General features: G+C 36.6%; 1 protein-coding gene across 1 annotated transcript in view; it reads right to left on the bottom strand.

Moving 5' to 3' along the window:
• ENTREP2 (endosomal transmembrane epsin interactor 2) overlaps nt 1-19290 on the bottom strand; it is a gene marked incomplete at both ends in the record, with an annotated part of 84957 nt that overhangs the window by 21642 nt on the left and 44025 nt on the right. Inside the window, 2 exons of the mRNA XM_080351183.1 lie at nt 2400-2507; nt 15286-15417. Of these exons, the coding sequence (XP_080207309.1) occupies nt 2400-2507; nt 15286-15417 (240 nt within the window). The remainder of the gene's footprint in view (nt 1-2399; nt 2508-15285; nt 15418-19290) is intronic.

The raw sequence follows: 19290 nt of genomic DNA, 5'->3' as shown, positions 1-19290 counted from the left end.
CAAAAGGAAACTGAAATACAGTGCAACAAGAATAGTTTGCAATATTTTGCAGTACTTTCCTCCTTAATGCTTGAAACCAAATGTTTGCTTGGTGGGATTATTTCGAAGCAAAAATCCCCTTCCAAATTCACTGGAAAATTTAATCTGTGCTTACTACTAGACAGCTTGTGTTTATATTTTTCAGAGCATTTTTACTGAAGGATCGGTACCTTGGAAGACACCAGTTTCCAACAAAACACTGTCAGTTTGCTTGTACAAATCAGACACTCACTGTATGCAAAAGTCAGCAAGAAAGCAGATAGTCATGAAACATTGTTGCAGATTTTCTTGAGACTGTATTCTATACCAGCTCTATATTGTTAGGCAATAAATACCTGAAGCACATAGAGCAGCTTCATGCCAGAAGAAAACCTGTCATTATTTGAAATTTGCAAATATTCACCATTCTAACCAATTAATTTCTGAGACAAAACCACCAACGCAGCACATGAATCACAAAACTGATGACCTTAACAATAACCTAACACTGTCCAAGGAGGATGTTCCCTTTTGCATAATGCTTTTGCTGGCTAGGAATTGTAATTTTATGCCTTCTCTTCCTACAGGAGAGCCTACATAACTCTTGAATACTGTAAGAACAGAGTAAAAGAATCAGAACAATCATGAAAATCTTTTCATCTAAGAGAGGAGGTAGCTCTTGCTGCTCTTATCTTAAACTTCCAGCATGGTACAACCCTGCTAAGAGAAGATGCATACCTCAGTGAAAATAAAAAGTACAAATCAAGCATTAACAAGGAAGAAAAATTAAGTAAATCAGACTTCTGGGTGCAGCAGAGCAAAAGGGAACTGCAAATCATGGGACAACAGACTGAAAATAGTGGAAGAAAAATAAATCTTCAGGTCAGAGTTCAGCTGGCCTAAGTCAGCGTAGCCCTGGGGAAGTTACGCTCACTTAGGCCTGGTAGAAATGTGGCTCAGCAACCTGAAAAAAGAAAGGCGAAAACTTAAGGATAAACAAGAAAAGACTGGGATTGAGCAGAAAGGAAGATATTTCCTTTTTCTGTGGAGAAGAAAGAAAATTCTTGTCACTAGAGCTGAAAGGGTGGGAGAACGGACAACAAAGCAGGAAGACAGAAAGCTGGAGGCACAAAGCATAGGAAGCAAAACCAAAGTGAAATAATGTCAGCATCACCAGGTGCAAAAACTTTAGGGAAGAAATTAAGAATGAAGTGGCAGAAAGAAAAAAATATGTGCTTTTAAGGTATTTGACTTCCTATTGAGATTACTGCTTCTTGCACATGCTCATCAGAAGCACTTTAATATCTTCGCTCACGGTCACCTACACATTTTTATTCCTCTCACACTGCTAAATACCATAAAATTAAGCACAGGTTAAGATTCCTGGAATATATATGGTTGCACTTCTGGATGACTGCTACAACTGTTACACTAGACACATAGATCTTCTCAGGTGTGATGATCACTTCAGCTCCCTGTCATCACTGCAAGGCAAAAAACCATCTTTAGCCAATGGGCAATCTTGCAGAAAATATTGGAGGAGGGAGGAAGGGAATGTATAAAAAGAAAGAATACCTACAGTATGATAAAAATCCTGTAATGTTTAAAATACAATGTGACATCAGCTGAAATTATTATTTTTGTCAATTCTGTTTGACATCCAAAACAGTTATTAAATTATAACTGTTTAGAAGCCTCTACAAGCACATACAATACGAGTTCAGAGAGTGCTATATGAAAAAATGCATTTATGTACCATTTGTAGGCATTATGTTGACATACGTGCCTAACATATCTGCTACTATGTGAAGTAAACAGCAGATCAAAGATGGAAGATTTTTTTTCCCAAGTTTGTAACCCAGCGACTGGAACACTGAAGCTGAACATTTTTCCTTATGGAAACACTGTTAATGGCACAGGGCTGTGAAAGGTTCCAGTTTTGAACTCATAGTTCTCATAACAGAAAAGTAGTGAAAAATAGTATCTCAAAGCTAAGTAATTGCTCTGAATAGTGTGAAAACTGAAGATAATAAACATGTAAAGACAGAAAATTTAACGTGCATATATAACTGAACCTTATTAATAACCTCATTCCCAAAAATTACACATTCCCAGTTGCAAAATCCTGATTACAACCCTCTAATATAATATGTAAACACTTTAAACACAGCAGCTGTTCACTCTGCATACATCTGTCTGCTATATTTATATAAATGCATGCTGATAAAAAATACACCCATGTACACAGACGTTCTAACACTACAGAAAGACACACAAATAGGCTTAAGTTTATAAGCAAAGAGTAGGTACAAATGAGCACACACACAAGGACAATATGTCACGTCGGACAATCTCCTGTGTTGTCACTGAAACGTACTCACCATTTGCAGAAGATCAGAAGAAACCATCTGCATGCAACACATTGCTGTTGCCAGAGCACAGACAATGGTGGAGATGACATTGAGAGCGCACACACTGAACAACAGGTCCTGCAAAAGGACATGCATCAGAATATCATGTTATCTCAGGGACATAAAGGACAAGAAATATATTTAGCAATCTGATAAGTACTGTCAATTACTATTGATTGCTATGGTCTCAAATAACTGTTAAGAAGTCTTTTAGCTTGTAACATTTTTTAAAATCAGTCTGTAAAGTGGACAATTACAGAAACAAACATCTTCCTTTCCCCACTCCTCATAGTACATTTGGTAGTAGAGATTTTCCTAGAAATATTGATATTTCAAGTTTTCCAGTTTCCTGGAAGAAAAAACAAATTACTGCTTTCACAGTGGACTCAAAGCCACAGCTATCACAAGAAAGAGACTACGAAACAGGCTTCTGATTTAAAAAAGATAGACAAAACCAATGAAACCAACCAACCAACCACACCTGGGCATTTCACTGCTTTCAGTAGTAGAAATCTACAACTTAGGGTCGTGTTTAAAAACGAAAAGAAGATGGAAACTCTAATATGAAACACAGAACTTCATCCTATACCAGATACTCTGCATATGAAATATTTTTAGATATGAGAGAAAAGCAGTGACTACATGAAGTCATTTCACCTCATGCTCATGAAATAAATGCATGTGGCTACATTGTTTTATAAAAAACCCCAAAACATTTAAAACAGAACATAAAGCATTTGTTTAGTAAGTAGAATAAAACAAAATAAACATTTAAATTAAAACTGAAACGTTTTAATAGCAAAGGTATAATTAAAAAAAAGTCCATCTCTAAAAAACTTTCTCAACAGCCAGTGCAAAGGAACACTAATTTAGCACGCTGGTGGCATTTCAAAACTACTGCAAACCTTCTACAGGAATTGCATAGCTGTTGTGCTTCTAACAATTATGTGGCTCAGTTCCTATTCTGAACAGTCGGTTAAAGTATTTGAGAAAAAGCAGCACAGAACAGATGAAAAAGAAAATCAAAACTGTTAATATACCATGAGTAAAAACACTCACTGTGTAAAGAATGTTCTGCAGGAGCTAAGTTTAAAAGAGTATTTCAGTCACCACCAGTGTATAAAATAACTTGCTTGCTTCAAAATCAATCATTGCTTGCTTTGTTTTTTCCAACAGTAATGAAAAAATGTGCAGATTTACTCCTGCCACTGTAATTGCATGCACCTCAAGTGACCCTCATTTGAAGATGGAAATGCCAGCCATGGGAACCAGGCAGACATTAAATGGGTCACCAAGTTCTAGGCGTAGAATAGCTTACACTGAGCCAGATCTGCTCTTGCTGATCTGCTCAGTAGTTTCCTGTCTTCTTGGTCGGCCCTGCAGCCAGGAATAATGAATCAACTGCATAAACAGCAAAATACTGGGAGGGCCAACCTCTAAAACTCACATACAGAAGGTGACACAGAGAACTCATTCAAATACAAAGTCGTTCAGAACCACTTAGAGCATTCAAACAGAGGCAAACAGAAAAGTAAATCCCGAGAGATGTAATTAGTTAAGAGTGGCACAAAAAGAGATTGAGAATCCTGCATGCTCTGCTTTCCAGATGTAAACCTAGGTAAAGAAAACCAAGGCAGAAACAAAATGCGGGAAAAAACAGGACTATTTCCTAGCAATAAGAAACTTAACTCATTGCTTACTGCAGCCGTTTAGAAACAGGACTTAGCTAATCCAAATGTATAACTTAATACCATTTATGCTGAATAATAAAATCTACATCAAATTCATAAAATAAAATCCAAAGTGTCTTTAAGACCCTCCTATAGCTTACCTGCCCCAGGATAGACTCAAGTGTGCCTCTGTCACTCACGACAGATGTTTCTCTGATCTGTTCCTAAAGACCCCCCAGCTTCTTCTCACCATTTCAATGTTTATCAGTTTCTCGTATGTCCATCCCACAGTTGAAATCCAGAGCTCCTTTTATTCCAAAGTTTTTGAGAACAAGCTATTAAACAGCAGATTTTTATAACTATAAACTCTATTATCATGCTTGAAGTCTTTCCTACTTTATTGCATCATGTATTAACCCCATTTCCTCCAGTCCTCCATTGTGACCCATTTCCTAGGCCTCAGATCATTTTCATTTATTTCATTTGGCTCATCTCAAGTCAGTCCACATTTTTCCCCAAATGCAGAATCCTAAACCAGGCACAATTAAGGCCATGAAAATGTTGATTACAGCATAAGGATTATTTCTTGTGCTTTACAATCTGTACTTGTCCTTACACACCCCACAGTTCACTGATTTATATTCTGTCCAACTTGAACCCAGATCCTTTCCTGCAGAACTACTACCCTCTTCATCCTGCTACTAGGTAAGGACAGAAGCAACATCGCAATTCTCATTCTAAATAACACTTATCTCAACTAAATTTATAAAAAAATAAAAATGAACCAAACCCATTTCATACTACACGGACAGAGAGAGAAAAAGGATTAAATTTTTTTCCCCCAATTCCTTCCTCCCACCCTCCAAAGCACAGAGTAAAACCAAGTACTGCTTTTCATTTTCAGTTAGTTTTCCTTCTCTACCAGTAGTTCTAGAAAACCTCCCCAGACAGTGTCAAAACAATTGCTTTATTTTTCATTCATTTCTAACTATTGTGAAACAACAAAGTAAGTTGACTCTGCAAGCACTCTGAGCTGCAGCGGTGTCCCAGACTGAACACTCACAATGTGGTGGTTTATGATTTTTCCCTTGCCGTGCACGGGCAGTGGAACTCAGTTTGGTATTCAGCATTACATTTGTTTTGTAGGGCAGAGATTACAGTCCACAGTAATAATGGCCCTCTTTCCAGAGATGCCTTTTCCAGACTAAGCATACCACACTCCAAGTACTGTTCCTTCTTTTCTGCCCTACCTCCCCTCTCAACAACATTAATCAACCTCAGGCAATTTACCATTTTCAGGGAGTTTTCTCCCTGTGCCCTGTAAGACAAGTAATTATGGCATTCATATGACACTAATTTATTCAACTATACACAGTAACTGAGCAGGAATAGGCTTTCAAGATCTAAAACCCTCCATGGGCAAACATGCTACCAGAAAGATGGTGTTGGGTGCTTATGCAGATTCCAGCTGGAACACAATGACAATTAAGTTGTCCTTTAGGAAATGTTTGTGAAAAAGCAGTAACCACAACAGGGACAATCTTAATGCTCCACAGCACCTGGCCACAGACAGCTACATTTACAGAGGTCTAAAGGAGAAAGAAATCTATATTAAGTGCAAAAGCAAAGAACTTCAGTGATAGTTTTTTGGATGAACTACACTAATCAGAAAACACAACACATTAATCTATAGTGGGGTGAAATATGATTCTTTGCTCTTCACAAATGGCTGAACCAATTTTTTCTTACATGGTATTTTTCTGGGTATTTTCATAGACAAAAATGACTTTCGAAGACTTTCAAGACAAAAAAAATCTGATTCTTCAGCATGTTCATATTATACTATATTATATATAATATAATATATTTTATGTAATATAATATAGTATAATATATATAAATGATATGATAGGATCTATTTATATTAATGGCTCTGATAGATATAATGTACAATGTAGAATGATTCTTCTCAGGTTTTGTATACAATTTTCTTGCTACACCTTAACTCACTAATCGCAGAGGACACAAATCCCTTTAAGAGTGGAAGCAGCTGTCGGAATTGCCTGGAAGCAAGGCGAGATCAATTCAGATACATACTCACATTGTGAGCTGTTTCTCTATGGCCAGCTGTTTTTCTCTAGTAGGTCCCTCGGTAAATGTCACAAACTGAATTTAAATTTAATACTGATTTATTTAGAAAGGCAAGATTTCATCACTGCAGGATTCAATTTTTATTACAGCTTAATAATTACCAAATTAATTGTGTCATTACCTATAAAACTGTTGATTTCATTTTCCTCCCCTAATAACAGACATCTTTGACTTATACTGTGATTCCACAAATGATACCTGTGCATTCTCAAATCTTCTTCCCACTATCATCCATATGTCTAACCTAAGGAGGGAATTCAGCTGTTTCCAGTATTACTCTTTTGATATTGTTTCTATGCTATTGCACCTCAGAGTTCTGCCTTTATTAGCAGTATTACAATGACACTTTGACAACTTTGTTTTAAAAATGCAATTTTTCCAAAATAAACAATCACAAAGCAAAAGCTACCAAAACTAAATCTTTTCTTTTTATTTACTGATAGTTCACCCCATCTTCAATAGGGCTTGTCTTCCCATAGAAACCCTCCCGTACTTCCTACGCTTTCTGCTCCACGATAGTCAGAACCACCTTTATGATCCTTCCCATATCCCTTTCCATCACCAGTTTGCAAGTGACTGCCAAGATAAGTAAATGGCAGGGATTTTTTGTAATTGGTGAGCGGCTGAAAGCAACGGAGGAGACACTGGCTAGAGTGACTGTCTCTCAATTTTTGCCAAAATGAAGATTACCAGCAGGTAATCACAGAGTGTTATGAAATAAAAGCAAATCACATTCAGCAGTGCTACGCCATCCTTTTCTTTTTTGTTGCAGTCTTAGGAAGACACAACCTACATTTTCAAGTGCACCGCTTTTCTGAAAAGTGACTGCATAAAAGTGCACGTTCTCCAAATCTGAGACTATGCCCAAAAGCCTGCGGAACACATTAAAATAGGAGCTGTATTACAAAACCTGAGTACTTTTAAAATCTGAATGTTTAACTGAATTTTTAAAATTTGTTCTGTATTCAAAATATATAATTTTAGGGTATAATTCAGTGAAAACATAATATTAAAAACTGATACAGTAATATACTGAAAAAGTAATTTGTCTCCAAAACTCATTTTCTTTGTTTTCCATCAAACTGCTGGGTGATAAGGCAATCTGATGGGATTGAACTGGAATAAGGAAAAAATTGGTGATTGATTTATTACTTCGATAACTCAACTGTAGAAACAATCATTTAGCAAAGCAATTTAGAACAGCTGTTACCACATGCAATTACCCACCAGAAGCAAAGCAAATCTCTGGAATGAGACAGAATCTAAACTGAAAAATTACAATAGCTTGAGTCCCCCATTAGTGATGGGAGAGGTGGCAGGACTGGGTCCTTCATAACCAAAGAATATTCACTGCGAGTGTATTCACCCTTCTGAAATGTTGCCTTTCAAAATGTAATTTATGCCTCCTATCACAGCAAACTTAAAGCAAAACTGGAATACTATCAGTTTGCTCTAAGGATGAGCTATATCCATAGAGTTCCTCTGTTGTAGGAAACAAAGTTATAACTGAATTTCTCTCCACTATTGGTTGCCTTCCGGAATCAGCTGTAGAAAGCCATACTGGTCACCCACAGCTAGAATCCAACTGTAATACATGCATTCAACATGAACAGCAAAAACTCAGTGTAACTTGAGGTCTGTAATGGAAGTATTACATGGATGACAGCAGCCTGCACACGAAACCCGGCACTAAGGTGAATTTCCAAAGCACTTTGCTTCCGTATATACAGTATCTCCAAATTCACAGCTATGACACAGCAGTAAGACACATTAACCTTCTGAACGAGAGTGTTTCATCTTGTTTGTACATCCTTTATTCATCAAATACATAAAGCACCAAGTCAAGAAACAGAAATCTCCTTTTGATATGTAACTACTTATCAGAAGCTACTGTTTTGTAAGGGCTTGAAACAAAGCCAATTTACAACAATCAAATCAAAGGACTTTATCATAAGCCAAATAAAACTATATACTCCAGGATAACTGTTATTTGGGAAAAAAACATCAATGGTCTTGCTTAATCCATCTCCTTTCACCAAACTAGTGCTGGAGCTCCTTAATTCCTTTTACATACTCACTAAATACAGATTAAAAATAAAGACAAAATTAAACAAGAATCTGTGGACATCTTCACAACTCAGCTCAAATGCAGACTTTGGTAAATATTTTATCACTCCCTTACCTCTTCATATCATAGCAATTAACTGTACTGTCAATTAAATTCCATGCATGAACATCAAACCAGGGAATTTAACATTCAATAGACACATACTACACAGATGAGGCACTGTCAAATATTATATAGAAAATTATCCAGCTGTGCAGCTTACACAGAATTGCAACACTGTATTTAAACCTATTTTACTCTAGAAGGAAACTACACACAGATTTATGCTTCTCATCCCCACTTATTTCTCTGTCTCCACATACAACACATAAAATATTCATAATTTTTTGTGAAATGTGTTACTTATGGTTATATTACAAAACAACAACAACCCACAACAAAAAACCTAGCACAAACCCAGTACTTCCTAAGAGTTCTAACCCGTGCAGCAGTAATTAACTGGCAACTCTCTCCACAACACACTCACATTTTGCTGGCTCAACAGATTGTTTTTCTGTGGAAAGAAAAGGTTCATAGCCTTTGAGGCTTTAAGTCCTTTGCACTTTTGAGTACTTAGTCAAATATAGTAAAAGGAGTAAAATAAGCTTGCTGATGTGTAAAAAAGAACTCTGTAATCAGCAGCCCTGAACACACAGATCTAAACCTCCACGCTGATCAAGGGCTAAAACCACCTTTGCTTCTCCAATTCTGTGAAGATGATTTCTTTTCTCCTTGATTGACTTAAATTATGGTGCTTTATTTCTTATACTACTTTAACTTGAAAAGACATAATGAGCAGTAAAGCGTTTTCACCCATGAAATTAGTGTCTGTGTACCTCTTTTATTCATGAATTCAAGGACAACAATCCTTTTAACTCAAATTATAATTTCAGTTGTTCTAACCGGATATGTCTGAAAAACACTAGAAAAAAAGAGCTGCTCTAATACTAGGAAGACTGTCTTTGCTTACAAAGAATCAATTCTGAACCATATGGGTCTCAAATGTACATTGAATTGTAAGTGGAGAAAAGGCCAATGCTTCAGAAAATATATTTAAGGTATGAAAGTACAATATAATACAGTATTTTACATGGGTCTAAAATGTTATAGTTACTATAATCTTAAGGAAGCAGTTTACAGCTGTTACTTCAGAAAAATAAACTCAAAAAGGTCTTCTCTACTTGTACACGAGTTTGCGTATCTCTCATCACCCCAAGTGTCTCCACTGAATTCAGTACTGGAGATACGTTAGAGACTCCTGAAAGACTAAGGTTCCATTAAATAACTGGATAAGTCTGTAATAAACACATTCCAGTCATTTAGAGAAGCAGCCTTTCAGCCTTAAGAGACATTCACAACCATATGCACTCATTGCCTAAGCTAAGAATAAAAACATTAACGAGGAAGGAAAAGTGCGACCAAACTAAGTCTGTTATACAACTGCTACTTAGTACTTTCAAGTACTTGTAGCTCAACTATTCAGGCTACAAAGGCCACATTGAACCACTCTATTTTTTATGGTACCCAGTATGGTAAATACACTCTGAACAGAGAGAATATTTTCAGTTACCTGTTAAGGAACATGAAACAACTCCAGCATTTAAAAATCTGATAGGAAGTTACTTATTCTACATAGAGATTTATCCCATTTTAAGCAGATCATGAAGTCTTTTAGTTAAATGATTCAGCAAAATTAAATATTTTGCATTTGGTCCTACAGGGAATCTGAGGAAAGTCTGTTCTCATAACTCTAAAAAACACGTTAGGAGTCACCCTCCTCTGTTTTGCAAGCGAAAGCATGTACTTCTGAATGAAAACAACCAAACAAACAACATATGAATAGGATTGTCAAAACACAACCTCAAGAAGATAAGCTTTGTTGCATGTATTACTTCAATAAGTTCAGGCAATTGTGAGTTTAGAAAGAAGGAATAATTTTCACAGATGAAAGCTGTCAGAAAAACTCAGTCTTTTTACTTTAATTAACATTACAAGAACAACTCAGTTCCTTAAAATTTCAGCTACAAATGAACACATTCGGTGCAGACTACTGTGTCAGCATTTTATGCTCATTCAGAGGTAACATTGTTAAAAAAAAAAAAAAAAGTATCTCACTCTTACTAGTCTCATCTTGGAGAATACTTAGGACATTGCCTGAAATATATTCAGCAACATAACCCAGAGGTGATATGACTTTATAACTAGATCTGTGTGTGTTTGTTTACACTCACTTGTGTGTATACACAAAAAGATTTCTCCTCCAGCACGTTTTCCAGTTTTACCTGAATAAAAGCCAGCTTGCATGGCAATATCAGAAGACTGAGAGTCTGATAACACCTCAGCTGAATGTTAAGACTGCTTCTGTATCTTCATCAATTTGTGAGCCTCGAAGAACTTTTCCAGTGGAGCTTCACCTTTTTAGTGAATTCAAGCCTACTCATAACAGGTTTGTCCTCCTGTCCTCCTTCCCAGTTCCCTCAGTAGTCTACAAACTCTGGCATCTTTGGCCACAAACACCTACTTTATGCATTAGAATTGTCCCCCTATTGTTTGGACAGAAAGTAAGAGCAAAATGAGCTCAACTGAAGTCCTTCTCAGAAAGTGAAAAAATATTCAACTGCTTCCAAGTATAATACAAGATAAGGTAACATTACAAAGTGTTATTTGCACAAGATTATGGGTTCTGGCAAACAATTTATCTCAAGTGATTGTTTTTCAGATATTTCAATAATGAGCCTTTCATGTTTTACCCAAGAGATTTCATATGTTTGAGCCTTTAAGATTTTAAAATATCAAGTTCTGTAAGATACCATTAATTGTAAGGTAAGGCAGTCTGTATATCAACAAAATACATCATTTTGCCACAGCTTCATGCTTCAGTACCTATTTTTCTTTCAGGAATTTTACTGTTAGTGAAAGAAGTTATATTTTTATTATGAGAATTACATTATCTTTTCCTCTACAAAGGAGTCCACAAGACAAAGGTAAGTCTGTATAAGATTTAAGTAGCATAGGACAAATTATTTCTAATATTTCATCCCGTAAAAAATATTTTTTCAAAAATCATTAATTATTAGAACAAATTTCCTGAGGCAAATTTCCTCGTATAACAGTATGCCCTCCTAAATTTGTAAACCCATCAAATATCTTTGATTATGTATACAAAATCTCCTTAAACCAGAGTACACCAGAATCCATTATCATTCACATTCATGAAACTGGACTTAACGGTCTATTAGCAAGAGTAAGTAGTGAGGTACACACATTAGCCTTGCAAACATGTTTCTTGGAAGTATTCATCTTGATTCACATGATTTACTGATAATGTCTGTATGGGCTACGAAGGTAAGCATTTAAAGTGGCTAACACCAAGCCTCGTTTCACATCAGCTGAATTCAATCTAAGAGTGAACTTGGCTGTGGAAAGAGCTGACTCAGAAGGAACAGGCACACAGGTGCTTCTTTCGACATCTTGCTTAGAGCATGTCACTGCACTCTACCTAGCTGGTGAAGATTGGGAGTTTCCCCATTGAAGACTGGGAGTTTTGGGTAATCCCAAAGGTGCACTGGTGTGACAGAAGAAAGCGTAGATCTCAATGCCAGATTGCTTTCACTAAAAGCCCAGTGCAGATGCTGTAGGGTTTGGACCGGATCAGTTCATGGAACAGGTTCATTCTGTGATGACATGACTGCTAAATCCAAACCAGCAAATTCAGTGGCAGGAAACAGCCAGGTACAGAACTGCCCCTTGGTGTTAGCCTCAAGCAGCAGAGAGAGAGGGGGAGATGTGTCTATTCCTTCCATATCAAAGGAGGGAGGGGGAGAGAGGGGGGTTTGCATTCTGCCACGTTAAAATCAGGATAGTGAAACACCAACATTTTTTAGCAGCACAAAATATTGATCCTGAGTATCCAGAGGAAAGTAAGGAACTTTATTTTTAGGGGCAGTTTAGGAGCTACTAATGCAGAAAACTGTGTGGAAAATGCATCTTCTGGTGAAAAACAGTAACCAAAAAAATCTCTTCATTGTAAACCAGTGCAGATGGATCAGACTTGGGTACCTGCAGATCTTAATGGCAGTTTCCCACATCATGCAACTATGCTGTTTTTACTGGACATCTGCAGACAAGGATAATATCTTATAAACAGAACTCTAAACCCGCCAAGCCACTGTCCTTGAAATGGGTTGAGTCCCCAACCTTTACAACAGTGAAATGGCAGTGTATTCTGGTCTGGTTTATTGTAACACATAATTTTGTGCTGAAATGTCACTATTCAAATAATCACAGGAATTAGCACTCATCTCACAGATCACATATTCAGTCAGCTTTTGCAATCCATACTCATATCTATATATGTACATACATGCAATCATAGAGATTGCAGTGCTAATTCTTGTGTCCTCATTAAAATGTTTGGGTAGTTCATTCAGGATTTTAATAGAAGAAACAGACATTGATTTACAAAGGAGCACAAAGAGATAATTCAGAGCAGAGATGACAAAGAGATTTTTTTAGAAATTTTTCAAAGCAACTACAAAAAACTCTACTCAATATCATGCAAGGCATGATCCCAGCACAATTTAGTGTACACATGACTGGTAGCCACCTCTTTTTCCCTTGTTCTGTTTGACTGACTGGGAACAAAATCAGACAGGCAACACATGTGCGATTGTTCTGTTCACAATGCTGCTCCTATAGTTTCTACCACCAAAAAAGCACAGGTGACTTAATGGAAACATGAGATTTTTACCCCATCCACAATAAAGAGAAGGAGCATGAAACCTACTTAATATTATACATAGAGGTGTATATTCTTAATTCTGGAAAACTACACTTTTTGTCCCTCTGGCTCCCCAGACAATGAGAGCAATTGAGCTTTTGGTACTAAAACATCTGTTCTCTTAAAATCACCATGTAGTTGTTAATTGCAATTAAAGAAGATGAGCCTTATTGCTGTCAGCTGTTTACCTAACAAGCTGTAATGTTTTTTCCTTATGGGCTCAGTAGGATGCTGTTCTTAATTTTACAGCCAGGAATACAGAGCTCTCAAAGCCAAATACAAGGTAAATGTAGAATGAAAAATGAAAAATATTTAAGACATTTTCTGAAAAAATTATTTTCCCAACTACCTTCTCTTTATTCAAAAATTCTGAACATAACTGAAGCTGCACTCAGGCTATCCTCAAAGGAACTCCTGTGTTTAAATCAGTCCTCTGCTAGTGCAAGCAGATACATCATCAATTCCTTTTATAAATGACTGAGCTATATTTTAAAGCAAATTATACTTTGGGATTGTATTCCTATTGCTGCATTGTTCAGAAACTTTACACTGATTTCCAGCATATGTCACTTCTGCTCACTTCATATGTTGACAGTGTCCTCAAAGATGAACAGTTCTTTTCTCTCTCTTTAAAGTTTACTGACATATTTACAGCAAGCAACCATATGCTCCCTCAATCTTTATTTTTATAGGATCAGCAAGTCAGGTTTTTCTGTATGACAGGTTCATGGTTTTGCATCTGTCATACCCTGAAGAAAGTCGCTTTGAGAAGTTATTTTCCTGCATTACCTTCTCCTAACACATTTCACTGAAACTGCACCACTAAATACAGACCTGCATTTAGCATTCCAAGTAGCAGTCAGTTGTTATTTTTTTACCAGAAATGTCAAATTATGCTTCTTTTCTACTTAGGAAATTCCTGCTACCCAGTAGGTTTTTGCTCCAATAGTCTCCTTGATCAAGCTCATTAAAACTTGAGGCAGAGCTCTAAATTCCTTTTGGGGCCATATCACATAGCTTTAATTTCTAACTGCAGAAATTGTAGTTGTCTTTTTTTTTGCTTTGTTTGGGGTTGGTTTTGGTTTTCTTCGTGTGTGTGTTGTGGGTTTGTTTGTGTTTGGTTTTTTTTGGGGGGAGGGGTGGTGGTGGTTGGTTTATTCATTTGTTTTTTAATACAATGCTGAAAGACTTTGGCAGGATTTCTACCTGTTCTGAACTTTAAAATATGGCTTGAAATATAAATATAGCTTAGCATTTTCAAGCCTTACACTGTACTTTAAATCCCCAAGATCCTGATGACATTGCATTTCACTACTCTATCACAATCTATTAACTGTATTAATACATATACTTCAAAACTGAGAGCTATGGATGCAGGGTTAGTTCTGTTGATCATTCAATTAAACCTAAAATAAATCAATATCTGTCTTTCAGGCTAGGGTTCTTTTCTCTGATCAATTCTTTCAATGGATTCCCTAATGTTATCCAAACCAACGCAACAATATATCTTGCTAGTCTGGTGACAAGTGAAGTGAAGCAATGATGTGGGAAATGACACTGGGATATAACTTGCTTATAGAATATTCTTAATATTTGCTCTCAGTTTTTCATCTGGGTAGTTGTAAAACAAAAGCTCTGCAGGATTTAAACTTCTTATAATATTGCAGAGAAGTCAGGAAGCATGTTTCCAGCACTATCCCGAAAGAACACTGTCAATTCTTTCAGTTAGCAGTACATCATGAAATACTTCATCATTTTGCTAATACTTTGTGTTCCTTTGCGGTCTACTATAACACTATGAAACACCACCAACCTCCACCTTTGATTCTGGCTTTCTTCAACAATATGAAAGACACCTGTTCTTATATCTTCCAGCATCAGTCATAACCAACTTTAATTTCTGTTTCTTCAATAATCTCTAGCAAAATAGTTAACTATACAAATACAGATATTGAATATGTAACATAAAACCACTTCCATGCATAGAAGCACTAAATTCTGTTGGATGAAGATCATTTTTTTTTTTACATGTAAGCGTATATGAACACAGAAAACACCTGCTACCCCTCCTTTAATCACACACTTCCGTGTTCCTAAGTACTCACTACTAAAAACTGAAATAAACTGTTAATTCTTCTCATAACGCACCTTTAGGGTCAGCCTCACAACATTACACTCCTGCAGCGGGTTCAGTTTCAGAGTTTCTCCCAAGTTACTGCAGCCTGAAGTCTGATGCTGCATTTCACAGCAAACACAGACACCATCACTGTCGAATTTAATCTGTGGAGTTAAAAAAAAAAAAGTCAGAGAAAGAATAAATCAACAGAAAGAAACTTCCCAAAAATTATATTTACACTTGTTGTGACAATAATGACTACTAAATGCAAAATTAAAATCTCTATGCAGAATCCCCTGACTTAGAATGTCTTCCGTTGGCTAATATAAACTATAAAGCCAAGTAAAATACAGAAAGAGGATACAATACCAATGAAGAGTGTTAGCTTTTATTGCCCTTTTTGGAAAAAAATCATTTTCCAGGTGCAGATGAAACCAGAGTAACTCAACTGAATAAACATCAAATCATACCCGAATGGGAAAGACATAAAAAAAAGAAAAAAGTCAGGAAATACATGGAAGCAGCCATGATCACAAACATAACATATACTTACATGTACATGGGAAAATAATTACAAAAGAAACATGACGTACACTTGAAAAAAGAGAACGCAGCATGAAGAAACAAATGGAGAAAGTAAGAGGTACATACATGTCATCTCATATATATTTTTCTTTGGAAAATGTTTGCTCTCTATTTTCCTATGTCCAGTTTGTCTTGAATACAAGAAACATTCGATGTTTTTCCATTTTAAAAAGCATTTCGTGTTCTGTTCTTCACAGACTTGCATTAAAGCATGCCTTGCTAAGAATACTGAACCCTGATGATTCTCAAAAAGTAAATTAAAGTCTATGTCCTTGAGTGACTCTAAATTAATCCCATTTAGCTCAATGAAAATATTCATTATACTGATTCTGCCTGCCTCACTAAAAACCAAAACCAAACAAAACCAACACCACACAGGCAAAAAAACCCCAACCCTGAAATGAAACACCATAGCAATGTTTATTTTTCAGCATCCTTCCAACAAAGACTTAAGCTAAAATTTAACTATGTACATATTTTTACCTAGTCTGTTAAAATGAACTGTCATTGCTTTAAATTTTACCAGTTGGGTATTTCTATGCTTTCCCTATTCCCATTATTGCAGGTTATTTAAAGGACTTACAATGGGGTACAATACCTTACTTCTCCAGGCCACTAGTTGCAATTCAATACAGGTTTTCTTCCCGCTTAAGACCCTGAAGAATGTTTAAATTGTTTGCATAATCTTAATAGCTACATATTTAAAGAGATGCTTTTTTTTAGTGTCACCCCTATCAGGCTTATCTAGTACTATCTGCTTACAAGTTGGTGACCAGGACAGCAGTTGGAAGAGCAAAAAGTGTCCATTAAAATCCGTAATAAACTTCACCAGAGGAGCTGCAGATGAATGAATGCTTGCCATACGCAGTGATGAAGGCATGCTCAGGGCAGGATGCTATCTCAGTGGGCTTCAATTCTGAAGACTCCATATTGCCCTCTAGCCAGTATAAACTGTAAAAAGGCTTTAAAAAAATCCACGTATGTAAGTTACACCATTTCCCATATACTTAAAGGCAGCACTGGAAAGAATTGCCTATAGCAACTCACAGAGACTGGTCATACCCTAAGCCATAGGCACTGTAAAAGAAATAAAGAAATAAAAATAGAGCACCTTTATAATAGTTGTGTTGTTTACTTCCAATTAGCATATGATTGATTTAATTCACAAAACTGCTGTAACAATTTCAGTCAGTGAAATTTTTCAACTCCTATAATCTTCTAATACTCTCTTTAAAAAAGCAAAAGATCTAAGCAAAACCCAGCTACATGGCTTATGATCAGATAACCTCAGCTTTTCAAATGAACAGAAAATACAAAGCACTAAATGCCACTGGGGAGGTCTTGCTCCTGAACCTCTCTGGAAAAGGTGTCAAATGTTAGATAAATGCTACAGAGCAAGTCCAAAACTTACACTTTGAATGTAGAGCCGTGTCAAATTCAGTGGGCAGAATGCTACAGCACATCTGCTACCCCAGCACCAGGCATACAGCAAATCAATACAGTCTTCAGTTGCTAAAAAGTTTTTATAACAAGGAAAAAAGGACTTCAGACAAAGCTATCTACTGCAAGATCATTTTTTCTCTGATTCATGCTGGCACTGGTCAGTGAAAGATAGTCACTGACTCATGATGGGATGTATTTGACACTTCTAATATCAAATTCAGATTCCAAGTCCACTTTTATCTCATGTAATGAACAGGTGTCACAGACATAAGGTTGAAAAGAGAAATACTTTCTTGGTTAAGATTCCCTGTCTATGAGAGATTCTCAATTCAATTCTGAAAGATGTTCTACGACTTTGAATTAGACAGTAACTCTCCCTTTAATTCCATCTTTTGAGGTCACTTCCAATCCCTAACATTCTGTGATTCTGTGGTTCTTAAAAATAGTTAAAAGAGAATTGTTTATGTGAAAGTTCCTGCAAAACATAACGACATCTTAAAAATCTTAGCACATTCAAAAATACCTAAAAGTTGGAACTAGACTGCAAAACAAAACCCTATTTTTAATCTTAGGCATACATTTTTAAAGAGTTTTTAACAATTTGCTCTATTGTGCACCTTTTCCTTCAAATGTTTGCCAAGTGACATCTTTGCTAACTTGTGCTTTTGCAATGGGGAGTGGTACAAAAGGCTGAGCATGTGTCATTGCATTCGTGCTTTCAACAAAACAGCAACTGAAAGCAGCTTTGAGCCCTCGAGCTCCAGAACTCACATCCCTGCCCTACTGCTGTCTCACACCTGTGCACACAGAATCAAGAATTCACACAGCTATCCTGGGATCTATCCATTGTTAAAACTAACTTATCTTTTCTGTGTGGGAGTGGTTGCAAATCCCCAACCTGACTGAAATGTGATTTTGACTAGGGAAAATCTAAAAAGGAAAGTCTGGGCAGAAAAAACTATACTTTTTTGAAACAATTATGTTATGATGAACAGTCACAATGAAATTAAATCACTCTCATCTAGTACAGCACATTGTTGCAAAGCTACTTAATATTTCATCAAGTTCTGAAAATTGAAACTAGCAGTTTGAACATTTGTTTTATCTTCTCTTGTCAGCTCAGCATTTCACTAGTCCAGAGGAAAATTTGGAGATTCCATCTGTAGCAGGAACAAAAAGCTCAGGAAGTATAAATGGAATCTAAGTGTTGCCTTTTCATTTACCAGCCAAGTACACTGGCTTTAGAAAAAATGCAAAACATTGCCACCTTCTTGCTTAAGCAACAATCTTACATAGACCTGGAGATCAAGCAAAGGTTTCCTAAGAATTCTGCCATATGAGAACAAATGGAAAAGTACCTAGTCAGGAAGTTCTACATGCCCAACCACCAAACCTCTTAATCCCCAAATGTCTATACCCAAGGGCAAAGCCTTCTTTGACCTGCACACCCTCTGCCTGCTACTAAAGGCATTTGTTTGACATGACACCCTTTCCTGCACTGTTGATTGGAGCAAGACTAGACAAGGCAAGCTAAAGGAGGGAAGAAGGGGGACAAATATACACGTAAAGAAGCCAAGGCTATTTTAAAGTTCAGATGAAATGTGGTCCCATGAAAATCACTGCATCTAGGATACTTTGGAACAACATTAAATTTCCAAGTGGAAAACAACCCATACAAACTGAAACACAATTTTTTCACAAAGCTGAAGGGGGAAGGAAAAAAAAAAATAAAAAGGCAAAAGCAGTTCTGCCTGAACCTATGAGGAATCCTAACACAAACACGTTATCACACTACATCCCAGAACAGAGATCACATATGGCTAGGTGTTGTTATTAAATGACAAATACTGTCAAGATATTTGAACACAGACTCCAACAAGCACATACATAATCACCGTTATCAGTAGTCTGACTAAACAACTGAATGGCAGGCTTAGGGATTTTTCAGTAGGCTTTGTTGAGTAGCCCTGTTTGCTTATGGCTGCCTAAAAGGAACAACAAAAGTAGGC

Source organism: Nesoenas mayeri (assembly GCF_963082525.1).
Source record: "Nesoenas mayeri genome assembly, chromosome: 11".
In the NCBI taxonomy this organism is placed as follows: domain Eukaryota; kingdom Metazoa; phylum Chordata; class Aves; order Columbiformes; family Columbidae; genus Nesoenas; species Nesoenas mayeri.
This window is presented reverse-complemented; position numbering and strand designations above follow the sequence as displayed.